Genomic DNA, 14,832 nt, shown 5'->3' on the forward strand with positions numbered 1-14,832 from the left:
GGTCTGTTTCTGCAATTCGTTTGCAAGAAGGTCGTGTCTGAAAGAATTTTCAAAGAAGGTTACTTCATTAATTTTGTTCCAGATGGATGAAACACTCAGTGCATTACTTGAGATTTTGATCAGTGAACTGCTTATGTATACTAATTTATATTAAGCTGTTGATCCTAGTTACTTCAAGTCCCGATCTATAAGAGTTGTCCTAAATTGAGTGACTTGGGAAATCGAAGTTTCGGGACCCAACAAATATCTCACTCTATTTATTCTGTCTGTCTGTGTGTCTGTCTTACCTGATGTTCGTTTGAAGGATGCTCAGATATTCAAGGACTTCTGGCTCTTCGCCTGAATTTCCAGATGTCCGTCATCCCTCTTTACAGTGTGCTCTGTCTGATAATTGTTCTCTCACGATTTTGAGAAATTGAATTCGTTGTCATTCATATCTCTCAGCTCCTGAACTTGATCACCAATCCTCCGAACTCTGAATCCAATCCTTCCCATCTCAAAAACAATTCAGATATCCCCCATCTCATATTCACTCATCTCCCGACGGACCATAGAAATTGTCCACTTTTTTTTCTTTTCTATTTGGTGTTCTCTTTTTCCCTTCCACGTCAAAAATAGAATAACAACCACTTTTCTCCTTCTCTCTTTCCTCATTTCGTCCAATTTTTAGTCGTTTTCGTAAAAAATAACTTTTTGACATGAGACGTGTCGTTATGTTTTTCCACTTTCGTTTCGATGACAAATTGTTGAATTTTCGCTCGAATTCACTTTTTTTGATGGGAGCAGAGAAGAAAGTTTTTGTTTCAATCTCACTTTGGGATGTGGTTTTGTTGAAAAAAGGTTTAGTCACCGATTTAGATTTTAGTTTCTCCAAATTTCTTTTCTATACTCTGCCAACGCGTCACCGACACCCCAGATCCTGATTCCCGACCTCTCCACCTCATTCCAGAATAAAACATGATGACGTGGCAAGCAAGAATTGAAAAAAAGAAAGAAAACTAATGAAGGATGTGGTAGGAAAAAAACATTGTGAAGGAAAAAATATTCTTGTTTTTTTCTTGTTCTTCTTTGGTCTTTTGAAAATGTGTGTACCTCACTCTTATTCTGATTTTTCTGCAGCATTACAGAGCTTTTTCTGTATGAAGTCGGTTTCATTTCCAAGTGATGGAGACGAATCTAGAAATGTGTTGGTATGTGTCTGTAGATCCGAATATTCATATTAAAGAATTAATCATAAAATTTTCCAAACTCACATCATTCTGTCGTTCTTTACCGATGTCCACAGATCCGAAAGCCCTCTCCTTAAGTTTTTGCTTTATTTTCTGTCTGTCCGGATGTCCCGATGTCTAATTTTTATGGAGCTCTAGATTGGTGAGATCTCCTATCCGTCCGCTTTATCTGTCCGTGTGTCCGTCCCTCCAGATGTCCCCCGATCTCCCAATTTTCTCAGTTTCTCATGATTTCCGTTTCAATCATTCCTCACCTATTCTTTGACCTACCCACCAACGGAAATTCATTCAAAAAACCAAAAAGTCGAAAAGTTCAAAACTGCATCACTTCCCTCTCGCATAACATTCAATTTCCGGTCTACCTGAACTTGAATTCCAATTTTTTTTTCATGAGAGAAGAAAAATTCTCGTTTTCTCGCTTGACAGACTTTCTGAAGTGGGCGGAGTGTTGTCTGAAATTGGTATGGTCCCGAGAGTGTATACTAGATGATTTGGTATGTATGTACAGTCTAGACAGTTCCTAAGGGGGTGGTTTGGGGTAGAGAGGAAAACATATTGACATGGAATTTAGGATAGATAGCGGAAGTGTACTAGGGGGGTATATAGTTAGTCTGAAAACAAAAATGGAGGAGTTAGTTCCGGTTCGGATCGAATACTATAAGTTATCTCTGATTGTACCACGGGATACGGTAGTTATCGCTGGCTACATAGCTACAGTGCTGGTCTCTAACAACTTTAGCTATTTTCAGTTCACAGTTTCAGACTTTTAGAGTTTGTGACGGTGGTGCTAATTGAATTGTTAATTTTGTATGAATTATAAAGATCAAAAGTAGTACTTCATATGTTTGTACAAGGTATAATGAGATTTTTGAAATTCTTTGCCTCCAGCAAAGTCTATTTAACGCGGTACATCTTTTTTCCCAATGGAGATATCAAAAAGTGCCAACAGACAAAAATATAGCTGAATGCTTATAAAATGTTTCTTGAGTTGGAAAAAATGTGATAACTCTTAAGGCATTTGAGATATTGTGCACCAAAATCTTGCTACTTGGGAAATCTCTATTAAGGGTTTTACGGTAAATCCACCTAACATTTACTCTTTGGGACAATCAGTGTCACCGCCACCAACTCGCAAAGTTGGGCATTTTCCACTGAAAACAATCAAAGCTGTTTTAATTACAGCAAACACTCTAAAAACCATCCATTTAGGTTTAAAACCGCGTGGCCCATTATAAAGGATCTATCTCAAAATCCTCAAAAATATTGGGTACCGGTACGTCTCATTTCTCACCAACCTATTCCCAGTGATCTCCCATTTCTCACCATTTTCTCCATAAACCAACTCCTAATCCAGTCATTTTTCCTCAATCAGTTTAATCCTTTTATCTCAATTCTAAACGGGAAGTCCTCCATGCTTTTGTTTTGTTTTGTGACGTATTATCATAGTAATACACACCATATTACTCAAACAACCAGACTAATCTCTATGGAGTCCTAGAGATCCATTCTTCCTGGATTTCCTTGTGACACCTCGAGTCGTTTGATCCGATTTTCAGAATTTGAAATTGTCAAAAATCTCTATGAATCAAACCAATATTACCCCTTCTAATAGTAAAAACTTGCACATTTTAATCAAATATTCACACATACTCTAACACACACACCGCCCGTTTTTCTGTCTTTTTCTTCCGTATCCCTCCCATTATATATCGACTCAACTGACGTCTTCTCCTTTTTTTGGGCAAAAAGAGTTCATCTAACTTATTCTGATATACTTTCTTTCTCAGTCCCGGAATACAACTCTTGACGATATTGATACACACACACGCGATTTTTTTCGTTTTGCATGACCAAAATTTTTTGTGAAAATAAGTATTTTCTCTAGAACCTCCAGGTTTTTAGTTTTATTTCTCCACAGATTTTTTGAAACTTTTTCAATTATTTATTATCTTTTTTTCCTTCGAAACGTCATGTGAAAAGAAGGTCAAAGCTCTTAAAGGACACTATTTAAAGCAGTGTTTCTCGTCATTTTCTTTTCTTTTTTGTCTTCTTGAAAATTGATTCCGAAGTTGATTGAACTGAATTTTGAATTTCAGGGAACAAGCTCAAAGATGTTGAAACAAAAGGCTCAATCTGTCAAGTATCCAAGGAATTCGCGGCCAAGGAAAGGTGAGTCGTCTAGTACGGTATTATGAAATATTTTCGAGTTTCGAATGAAAATACTCACAAAACTGTGGTAAGCGAGGTGAAACATCACGTAAGAATTGTGGTATACTGTATCAAGACTGAGACCTGAAACCTTTACAGAACGTGATAAATATTTTTCGGTGGGAAAGGATCTGTAAATCTTGCTATCACTTCAACTATCGTAACATTTTTCAGTTTCTAATTTGGGTCTCACCACGAAAATACTGTATTCGCGTACATCCTGATGGTCCTTCCTCAAGTTTAGTACTGATATCAACAGTTTAAGCCAAAACCGTATCATCTCAAATTTCCAGACTTTGTCACTCTTTGAGAAAGTTGAGTTTCACTACGAAAGTACAGTATGACTCGGTTTTCCCTTGAATCTCGATGCTAACCGAAATTCTATTTGAACAAGTATCCGAGCTTTGTAGAGCTCTTATTGAGCTTTCAGAAAAGTATAATCATGCCCTTTTTTGAAATTTTCCAAACTTTGGGTCCCATCACGATGAATTACGGTTTCGTTTCGAGACCCCAAAACTTCTATTGTGCCTAAAATTAAAATTCTCAAGATTCCGGGTCTCCTGACGACCCGAAACCCTTCTCTCTTCAAGTACCACCTCTTGTATTCTGACATAATATGACATCTTCTTCTTCTTCCAGAAATGAGTCAACACAATATCAATGTCCTCTTGAGGAGAGGACCCCCTAAAAATAATTGTTTTTTCTCCCTTCTTTTCTTTCCCATCAGAAGTAGAGAAACGTGACAAAATTCATACATATCAGATGACGAGTTGTTTCCTTTTTTCATCACTTCTCTCTCTGGTCTCTTTCCAATTAATTTGTGTCGGTGGTGGTCCTTTATTTTTGATGAGAAGAAGAAGAAGAAAAGAAGACTGATGCTCTTATTTTTTTGCATAAAAACAAGTGGTGTGACATGTGTCATAATAATCATCTCTCACCCCCATATACCGTTGTTTTAATGCGGTTTCGTATCCGGTTGGGTTCCATATAAAAGAGAGTTCAGGTGTCTGCTTGTTAGTCAGTTTGGTCGGATTGGTCTTGCCAGATTACAGGATGGCCAAGCTTTTTGATTTTTTGGTTTTCTAGGTCATCCCTCTCACATCCCTCTCCCGTTCAGGCTGTGCACAGTTGTCCGGAAACCGGATACCGGAATTCTGGAATTCCGGGTTTTTTTATTCCGGTTCCGGATGCCTGATCCCGGCTTTTGAGTTTCCGATTTCCGGAATCCGGAAGTTAAAATTTTTAATTTTCAGTTTTTTAAGACGAATAGAATACTGATTTTTCGGGCTTGATCCTTAAAAGTAGTTTCAAACATTATTGATCATTAAAAACACTCGACTAAATGACTTGATTTTGCAAGTTTGGCAAATCATTTGAAATTCCGGGTTTTTTCATTCCGGTTCCTGACTCCAAATTCCAGATTTTGAACATTTCCTTTCGGTTCCGGATTGCGGACTCCGGAAAGTTTAAATATTCATTCCGTATTCTGGAAATTGAAAAATTTCATTCCGTACAACTATGAATGTGGGACGTTTCGAAACCAATACATTTCGCCAATATTTTCGAAAGCAGACGTTTCAAAACTCCCGGTTTCGAAATGTCTGGTTGCCAAATGTCTTGGTTTCCATACGTCTGGCCCCAAAGCCCATACACCCCGTCCTTTCCATAAGTCTCTTCACTCTGATAACTATGATTTCATATTAGTACTGAAATTCATCACTTTTCACGCTTCACATTCTGATTATCTTGTTTATCAGGTAGTTTCCTAATGAAAATTATTTCCACGTGGATAGTTTCCCTTTGTATCAAACCTAGATGTACGCCTACCTGATTTCGTGCTCCAAGAGCTTCAAGAGATATGTATCATTTTGAGTTCTGAAATTTCAGTTTTCTTTTTTTCATTTTCCTCACGCGGGTTTTTTCCTCTTAGGTTACTGTACCTCCATTCCTATTCGACCATCTATCTACTTAGAGTTCCAAAAATAGCTCCATGAACTCATTCCACTTCCTCTTTCATTTCCAGATCAAACTTGAATTAAATCAAATTTAGAAACAAACTTTCTATTCCAAAAATACATTTTTTTGACTATTTTCATCTGTTTTCTCTGAATAACTATGATGAATTATTTAATGAAAAATGAGCAGGTGATTTCTAGAATTTGGTACTTAAAGCGTGCAAATGCTCCATTTTTCCATAGAAATATTAACTTGGTGATTATATTTTCTTATGTGTTTTTAAGATTTGTATCAGATTTTGTTGAGTCTTCTAAGAATTTGATATCATAACTTTTGATGAGAATAGCAAGATATTTGCCGCCATGTTTAGGGATAACTTTCGGAAACATTCTTCATTTATTAAGTTCCCGATTTCTAGAATGTCAATTCTCTGGCGCGCCTTTGGCGCGTTCCTGACATCCAGAAAACAGCCATATTAAGCCACGCCCATTTTGGTTGTTTCATTAGCTGCTCCAGTGTTACGGCACTTGGAAAAAAGGAGTGTCTTAAGAACTCTGAAATCCCTGCCCTAACACTCATCCGATTTTCGTAATTCTTTATTTACGTAATATCTAATAACTTCTTTCCCTCAAATCCTCCCTTTTACACTAATCCGGGTGTCTGTTGGGGGTGGGATCTCAATGGATATCATCCATCGTCTTCCCTTTTTTGTCTTCCAATTATTTTTCATGTGTTCTCTCTCTATTTCGGTTAAATGAGTTCGTTTTTCTTCTTGTTTTTCAATTTTCGAGCTGATCCTTGTACTTGAGTTTCCTTACGTCATATCATATTGAGTCGAGTCGAAAATGGAGGATCTTTACTAGGGAAGGCCTCCCTCCAGGTGACTGTGGAGTTATGGAATGTGACCTATACCATTGGAAAGCTGAGAAAACGCTGATTCCAAACATATGTTCTGTTTTTTGCCCTCGAGGTATGGTATTCGAGAAAAACAAGGTCAAAGTTAGGAAAAATAGAGAATTATTACCTTTTTAACACGCGAAAACTGCAAAAAATGTCAAAAAATTATCGCGTGTCAGAAATGCAATAATTTGTCATTTTTCATATCTTTGGCCTTGCTTTTTGGAATACCAGACCTCGAGGGCAAAAAATATTTAGAATCAGCGTTTTCTTAGCTTTCCAATGATATAAGTCACGCCCCATGACTCCAGGGTTACCTGGGGGGCATTCGCTAGTTAACCTCGGAGGCAGTACCGGCAGGAATCCAACCGGTTTAATGGCTACTATTTCCGCCTATCGCTCCACACCACCCCGGTTAAATTCCTTATTTTTTGAAAATCGTCATATTTTTTAGTTTTCTAGTAAAGCCGAACACCAATGAATCGGAACACCAGTGTTCCCATTTTAATTCGATCACAATGGAGCACAAGTCTACAAACTGGAAAAGCAATAAAATTTCAGAAAAACTTCCAAATTCTTTTTCTTGTTTACCACTAGTAACATTGTTCCGCCCGTTCCTTTTCTTCCTCTCCTGTTCCATAAATCATTTGCACTCTGCTCTCAAAATTGGTGGGCTCTCCTTCGTTTTTCATGTTCAAAACGTTTTCCAGGTTGTTGACGATTCCTGAGCAACTAGTTTCTGAGGTATCTGATATTCTGACGAGATTCACATTTTTTGAATTTTTAAGTTTGACTATACAGATTTCGAAAAACACACGTATTTCCTTTTCCGAAAAAATCTCCAAAACCAAAAAATAAAGAAGCGATCTTCCGCTCTTTCATCATGAAATCAGATATGTCTCCACCTCCAAAAAGACTCCCTCTCTTCAGAAAAAAAGATTTCGAATTTCGATTAACTTTTTTTGTTTTTATTTTCGATTCATACCAAATATATGACTTTTTGTTTTCCAGTCGACACTTAAATTCTCTTTTTTTCAGAAATGATCTCGTTGTCCGTCCCGCGTACTTCTCGCTCGTTGAGTCCAGCGATGGCAAGAAGTGCTCCAAGTTCGCCAATGACAAGATATGGACCAGGTGGAATGGGTGAGTGAGATACTATTCAGATGCTTGGGTACTGTAGTTTTGATTCTGTGCAGACACCTCACGACAAAATTCACAACTTTTTGAATTCAACCACTGCCACATTTTATATTGATATTTCTCAAAAACAACTGTTTTTCTCGAGTTTTCCTCAAAATTCGTGAATATCAAGAGTTCCAAATTACGTCAACTTCTCGAATGAAAAAAGTTTCCTCGGATGAGTTGTCACACACACAGAGAGAAAAATTCGAAATTTTCTGAAAAAAGAAAAAGGATAGAAAACGTCAGAGCTCACAAATAAGAGTGAGGCTAGCTTATCTCTTCTTCTGCACATGTCATCGAGTTCATCTCCTTTATTTTCTTGAAAACTTTCATTTGAGTTTATTCCTCATCTGTTTTTTTTTTCGACTTTATCCTTACATTAGGTCACAAGAAAGATTATCTCGGTTTTTGTGAATTTGAAATAAGTTGGAGTTTCAAAAATTCAGCAAGTTATCGTAGAGCTATCTCGGTGATCACACAGAAATAAAACTACAGTAACCTAAAAAAAAGAAAACCAAAAACCACCCTTTCTTCTTCTATAAAAAATGTATATACACTCGACCAGAAGGGGTATATTTATCGTTTTGAACCCCTCTTGTCTCATGCTAGTCTTCACATAAAAACACGTCACATTTATATTTGTAGACAAACGAAAAAAGAAGAAGCTGCAGAACATAAACCAACGCATCTTTGTCTTCTTGCTCGCCTCGCCGTGTAGAAAAAATAAAACGCTTTTTCTTTTTTTTTGCAAAAGTCACAGACGAACGCTTTTTGTCTTTTTTCGACTTCAATACGTCATTCGATACTTAACCAAAAATATATTGCGTGTCTATGGTTTAGCTTTTGATTTTAAATTAAAAGAAAAAGAACGAAAAAGAAAATCAGGTGAGGTGGGGTCAAACCGACCATCTTTGGAACGAAAAGGAAAGCGTTAGCCAGTCAGCCATGATCATCTCGTGGTAATCACTAATGCAAGATGGTTATGATTGCGGACAGTCCGTTCCGTTGGAGCATGATTGCAATTTGCAACCTAACAAATTTCGAAATCTTCTTCCTTCTCGTCAACTTGTTAGCTGTTTCGTGAAAAGTCAAAAGAAACTTCTAGACGGAAGTGCCCGATCCCCCTTCCTGTCCGTTTTCTTGTCCTTTTTGCAAACAATCTGCTCCCTTTTGCTCCGTCTGATTTGGTTACGAATTTTTTATTTTCGAGCAGAATCCTCCTGGTTTTTGAATCTTTTACGGAGGTCTCCATGACTTCTTGACACCGGAAAATGCGTATACGCTCTCGCTCGTTTTTGTGTGAAACATTAAATTCTGATTTTTTTTTCGTTGGAGAGAAAAAAGAGAAATGAAAAACATTTTTTGGAGAATAGGTGTTTGTTCGGTTAGGTTTCCGGTGTGTTTTGAACGATCTTCAGAAGGAGATTTTCATCTTTGAAATATTAGAGTTTATTCAAATTACAAGAGTCTAGGGTGGTGGCCACTGGCGGGGAAAACGAAAATCCAATATTCAGTTTTGGTAATTGAAATTCCGGAATTTGAATCAGAATCCGGATTTCAGAATCAAAAACTCATAACTTTGAACTTGAAATTATGAATCTGAACTTCGGACGACATACGTCAGAAATCTGGATTCAGTAAACTGAATCTTAACTCCAGATTCAGGATGAACACCAGAATTCAGAATCAAAAGTGAGTAGTCCAGAATTGAGGATCTTCAATTCCGATTGCAAAACTCAGAATTCAGATATGAGATACCAAAATTCTATTTCTGAGTTTCCAATGCAAATTCTGTGTCCCGGATTCAGGATTCAGAATCTAAACTTCAAAATCCCAAATCTAGAACTGATCTTTTGAATCTCACATTCCAAAAGTTCAAAACAAAACAATTGAACTTCCAATTTGTTTAAAAAAACTATTCCGTCCAGAAACCTTTATTTTCAAAATTCTTCTTTCAAATCCCAAAATTTAGTACCCGTAGTTCAGAATTCCCCATTTCAAGATTTCAAATTCTGAATTAAGGAATTCGTGATAAATCTGAAAACGTGTCTCCCCTTGCAAACTATTCTCGGATCCTCTCCCAAAATGAGTCTATTGATAAATCCTAAACATGATGCATCCTCTTCTCCTTATCTACGTACTTCACTAATCCTTATTCATCCCATTTCTTGTTAACACCCTTTATGTAAACTTTCATCTATTTTTGATCTACTGCCACTTCTTTTTTAGACAGACAAGCCCTTTAGCAAGTTCAGAACATTCTATTTTCAGACCCTCTGTGTGTGTGATGTCAGAGAGACGCCCGGAAGTAATTTCTTTTTTTGTTTTCTCTAAACATGTTCTTGATCAGGTGGCTCTCTCTCACTCACTCACTCTAGCCTCTATTCTAATCCCTTATCATTCAAAATTATTTAAGCGATAAGAGATTTCTGAAATTATTTACTCATCGAGAATAAACTGACTCAGTTGCATTGAGCACAAGTAATTCCGAAGATCCGTTCTTTCTTTATTTCTTTAAATTTCTGTTTTTTTTTTCGGAAAATGAATAGAATAAAGAAATGTATAATTAGTTGATGAATAGGGGTAGGGGATGTGTGTCTGTTTGAAACAAAGGATGAATAGAAATTCCGTTTTTCTGGGCGGTCTGGTCGGTGTTTGTAGAATTGGGAGGCGGACCCAAGATCAGACCGATTTTAGGAATCTCACTTTAGCTTAGAGGTTCACTTCGGTTTTCAGAAAACCCGGAGTTTTAAGATTGCTTTATTTCATGAGAGACACCACATCTCACATCAATTTGTACAGTATTCAAATTTGAAGCATAACTTTTTAAATTCTGAGTTACTGTACTTCCAAATCTGCACACACCCACCGTTACCATATTTTACGAAAACTCGCACTGAATCTGGTTCTTTTTCAAAAACACACATTCTGAGTAGGGTAAAAAAAGTAGCCTGAATCCAAAAATGCACACAAAAATATTAACTTTCTCAATCAAGTAATTGTTAGTAATCAACTTTTCTATTACTGTATTACTTCATGGGTTACTATACCTTTCTTTCTGAGCCCCCGATGCACCTGAATCCAAGAACTTGCAGACTTTTTCCAAAATCCATCACTTTTCCCCATCAAAAACTCAAGTAGGGGTAAAAATGTGTTCAGAATCCGAATTTCTTACTCAAATAGTTCTAAAAACTACCAATTCTCTCGTTTTCTTTAATTCCATTCTTCCTAGTCCAACACTCATCACACAAAAATCAAGAATCCTCATTATGAAGTCACGAATCCCTCCTCTCTGGAGAGCTGCAATTAGTTTGTTGTCTCTCTTGTTCAATGTCCTTATCCAGTCCCTCCTACTAACGCCCTCTCGAAGGTGTCTCCGGTTACAAATCATTTTCACTTTTCACTCATTTTCTTATTATTTCTATGACGCAAGGAAATTTGACTCAAGTGGATTACTCATTAGAAGTGCATCATCTCAAGACAGAGTCTGGTGCGCCTTTTACGCGTTTTTTTCAATAATTGACCTACTCTTGACGTCATCACATGTTCTAATTCGAGATTTCTGTTTTTCGAAATCTCGAACACGAAATTTTTATTTTTCAGTGAATGACCTTTTTCTTCTGAATTCAAATATTTTCTCGAATGAGAAAATTTTGAGATCTTTGGATTTGGTAACCTAGAAACCTCTGTAGTAGGAAACTTATTTTGCCGATTTCTAGAAAACCTTGAGTACCTACATGAGCCATATGACCTACTCCAGACACTTCCTGTACTAAAATAATTTTCTTCCACTTCCCCCCTCTAAAATCGTTGCCTATATTTGTTTAAACCTTCAACGTACTCCTCCCTTCTAAAAATACTCTAAAACCAAAAATTTCAGCCGCCCGAGGGCGAATACTTGTAAACGGAAGGAAGGAAATCGAGTAGAAACTGCTGACTACTGACAACTTTTCTCACTAATTCGCAAATTCATCTTTTTCTTCTTTTTTTTTCCAAAAAATGACGTTCCAATCTGGTGAAATCTGGTGCCTAAGCAGATTTAACGGATGGGACCGCCCATCTTGTATAGTTTTTTAGTCAAAGATCGAGGCGCTAACTAGAGAAAATTGAATATTTCATGCATTCGGTTCTATTTTAGTTTCTATTCTTCGCAGTTCGGGAGTTCTCAGCGCTTCTTTTCCTCGTCTGTGTGCAGTAGTGGCATCCTTACTATCAAAAGTTCGAGAGTTCAATTCCTCCACCTGCCAAACTTTTTTTGCAACAAGTTGAGAAATGACCTTCCCAAGCCACGCCCATAACCTTAAACCCTCCAGACCCTTACCTTCTCAACCGGAAGCCAGAATAAACATTGGCATCACTTTTTCCTTTCCATAAGAAGAGAAACGTGATTTCTGGTGTCCCCTTCTCTTCGTATAGTCATGTGGTGTCCGGGACATCAGACTTTTCCTTTTTTCGGAGCCAAAATTCTATATAATTATACAAAGACTTTGACAAAATAACATAATTAGTCTCGACTTCTTGTCTAGTCTTTCGTAAAATCTAGAGATTTCATTTTCATTTTGTATTTACAAACTTCTAAATTATATTTATTCCAGAATCAATGTCAGCTCGTGACCGTTCGGGAAGTATCTCCCTCTCCCCACGGAACATTATTCCGGTTTGCTCTCAATTGACACCATCCCAAGTGTCCGTTGTCCGTAGATCATGGAGACATATCAACACGAAAGGACTCATCATTGTCTTGACTCGTTGCTTCTCTAGAGTGAGTTTTATATAGTTGGAAAAAAGAAAAAAATATTAGGTCGAGCCGGGGGATCGGAACCAACGATCTCTGGGACGGCGGGCAAAAGTGTAACCGACTAAATCAAACGAGACTAGTTTATAAAAGTCCTCGGCCGGTGATAAACACGGTGTCTCTGGAGACTCGACCAACCAGAACATTCATGACTAAACCGTTCCTCATCTCTTCTGATCTCCAAATGTCAAAAAAACAGATTAGAGCTTTGTGGGTGTTGTTATATCGGAAATGACGTTATTTTCCAAACTAAATCTCCCGATTTCCAGCTCGAATCCAACTGTCCAATCGTCTCTCAATGCTTCCAATCTGCCACCTACTCATTGTCCACCAATCCAAACGGAGTTCGTACTGTAGCCGATCACGCCAAGTATCTTCTTCAACTTCTCGATAAGATTATCGAAGGAGATGTTGTAAGTATTATAACTCGCAAGTACGCTCTAATCTAACTTTTTGATTTTTTTCAGGACTCCGAGTTCCTCCGCGAGATCGGTGCAAACCACGTCAACTTGAAACACGAAAACGGTTTCAGCACTCAAGAATGGGACCGTTTCCAGGAGATAATGGTCGAAGTGATTCTGAAACAAGATGGAGTGAAACAGAGTAAAGAGACCAGTCGGGCATGGAGACTTCTCATCTGTTCGTTCATCGAACTCATCCGTGACGGATTCGACGCCCAAGTCCGTCAATTCAGAAGAAAACACTCGTTCAATGCACACGTTCAGTACTTTGAGAATATCGATAAGTGAGTTTTGCTTAAACTTGTGAATCAATAATTCAAACTGTTCCCATTTCCAGACGTGTCGGCGTGTGCCCAAACCGAAAAATCTCGCTCAACGTGGATCCACGTACTCCACCAAATGGAGTCAGAAAGTATTCACAATACTAACTCTCTTCAACCTCTCGTCACACCCTTCTTTCCATTCCCAACCAACTGTGATCTCGTTTTCTGGCTCCTTTCTTCTCTCCGCTTTTCCATATATATTTTGTCTCGATTTCATTTATTTTTCTCCTCTATTACATCATCTCCTATTTATTTTGCTACTACCTTTCTTTTATTGAAAATGTAAGAAATATCAGCTGTACTTCGAATGAATAAACCTTGTCTCTCTCTCCACACACCGCAGTCTCTTATACACTCGCTTTCACGTCTTTTGCCACCTACCCGAGTGGTCGACTTGTTAGTGTTTTCGTCCTTTGGTCGAACACTCGCGAGTTCGATTCTCTCCCTCAACGCAGGCTTTATTTCGCGCCGCCAGTATTGCAATGACTACGTGGCTAAAGTGCTCTGCAATAGAAATCGCCTTGGCGTTGTGGACCACAGATTCTAAATGGTTCGCGTTATACTGGGTGTTACATTTCATTTTTTCCCCAATAATTAAACAAAATGTAATTTCAAGCCTTTTCTTTTCCAGTTCTTCCACGAATCACATTCTCCGTCTCATCCCATGTATTCTTATCCCATTCGTGCAAGAATTCTCCCATATGTGAACCATGATGCATGTGTTGTTGTGCACCGTCCAAATCGATAATTGTTCCATTCAAGAATGACATGTGATCGGATGAAACAAATGCAACTAGGTTAGCAACCTCTTCAACAGTTCCAACTCGTCCTTCCGGATTACGTTCCTTCATATTTTCCTCACAATCGGCCATTTCTCCAGCGAATAGTCTTCCCCACGCGCCTTTTGTTGGGATCGGTCCAGGAGATACTGCATTGAAACGGAGCCCATATTTTGACCATTCAGTTGAGAGAGACTTGGTCATTGTCTCAATTCCAGCTTTTGATACGGCTGATGGAACGACGAATGGGCCGCCTGATCTTGCATAGTTTGCAGTGATTGACGTTATTGAGGCGCCAGTGTTGTTCTGGAATTTTTCATTGTTGAAAAATTGGACATTTCAATCTTCCCACCTGAATACAACGTCTTCCAAGTTCTGTCGTCACATTCATTGTCCCTTTCAGCACTATATCAATGATAGTTCCGTAAGCATTAGCCGAGAGACGCTCGGTAGCCATAATGAAGTTTCCAGCAGCATTATTGACTAGAATTTCTGGATTTTTGCCGAATCTGAAACCGGGAGGCTAGACTCGAATTGTCTCACCACCAACCAACTAAACTCACTTCTTATGAATCTCATCAAACGCGTTGGTAACCATTTCGGGATTACGAATATCCATTTGAAACGGTTCACAGATACCGCCCGTATTCTTTGTAATATCAGTGGCAGTTAGTGTCAACTTTTCCATATTTCTTGACGCGATTGCCACAGTGGCGCCAAGTTGAGCGAAAGTTGAGGCGATTGCCTTCCCGATTCCAGTTCCTCCACCGGTAACAAGTGCTAGTTTTCCCTAAAGTTGGAATTTCAGATTGGTAGATCACACATGCTATGAATTACCTTGAATGCTCCATCACGAAGAACCGGTGATGTCAAAACTGGAAAGAATTTTTCCGGATTTTTACAGAAAGCCATTTTTTGAATAAACTGTTTTAGAATTCTTGTTACGAGACTTTTGAAAAAAAGCGACACGTGTCATTTTCTAATTATGTTTCTAGGATGCCG

At 38.1% G+C, this 14,832-nt stretch overlaps 3 protein-coding genes across 3 annotated transcripts; 1 reads left to right on the plus strand and 2 right to left on the minus strand.

Moving 5' to 3' along the window:
• Positions 1-7,330: 7,330 nt before the first annotated feature.
• Positions 7,331-13,156, plus strand: GCK72_004943 (uncharacterized protein; the record flags this gene model as incomplete). Its single annotated transcript, XM_003116776.2, has 5 exons — positions 7,331-7,433; positions 12,068-12,234; positions 12,537-12,680; positions 12,735-13,012; positions 13,066-13,156. The coding sequence occupies 5 exons, from the start codon at positions 7,331-7,333 to the stop codon at positions 13,154-13,156; spliced, it is 783 nt and encodes a 260-aa protein (XP_003116824.2).
• GCK72_004944 (uncharacterized protein) lies at positions 12,708-13,268 on the minus strand (the record flags this gene model as incomplete). Its single annotated transcript, XM_053724957.1, has 2 exons — positions 12,708-13,022; positions 13,158-13,268. The coding sequence occupies 2 exons, from the start codon at positions 13,266-13,268 to the stop codon at positions 12,708-12,710; spliced, it is 426 nt and encodes a 141-aa protein (XP_053589151.1).
• Positions 13,269-13,662: 394 nt separating this feature from the next.
• Positions 13,663-14,742, minus strand: GCK72_004945 (uncharacterized protein; the record flags this gene model as incomplete). The annotated part of the gene is made up of 4 exons (XM_003116767.2): positions 13,663-14,136; positions 14,183-14,339; positions 14,394-14,620; positions 14,668-14,742. The coding sequence occupies 4 exons, from the start codon at positions 14,740-14,742 to the stop codon at positions 13,663-13,665; spliced, it is 933 nt and encodes a 310-aa protein (XP_003116815.2).
• Between the last annotated feature and the right edge of the window lie 90 nt (positions 14,743-14,832).

This window comes from Caenorhabditis remanei, chromosome II (genome assembly GCF_010183535.1).
Source record: "Caenorhabditis remanei strain PX506 chromosome II, whole genome shotgun sequence".
NCBI lineage: Eukaryota > Metazoa > Nematoda > Chromadorea > Rhabditida > Rhabditidae > Caenorhabditis > Caenorhabditis remanei.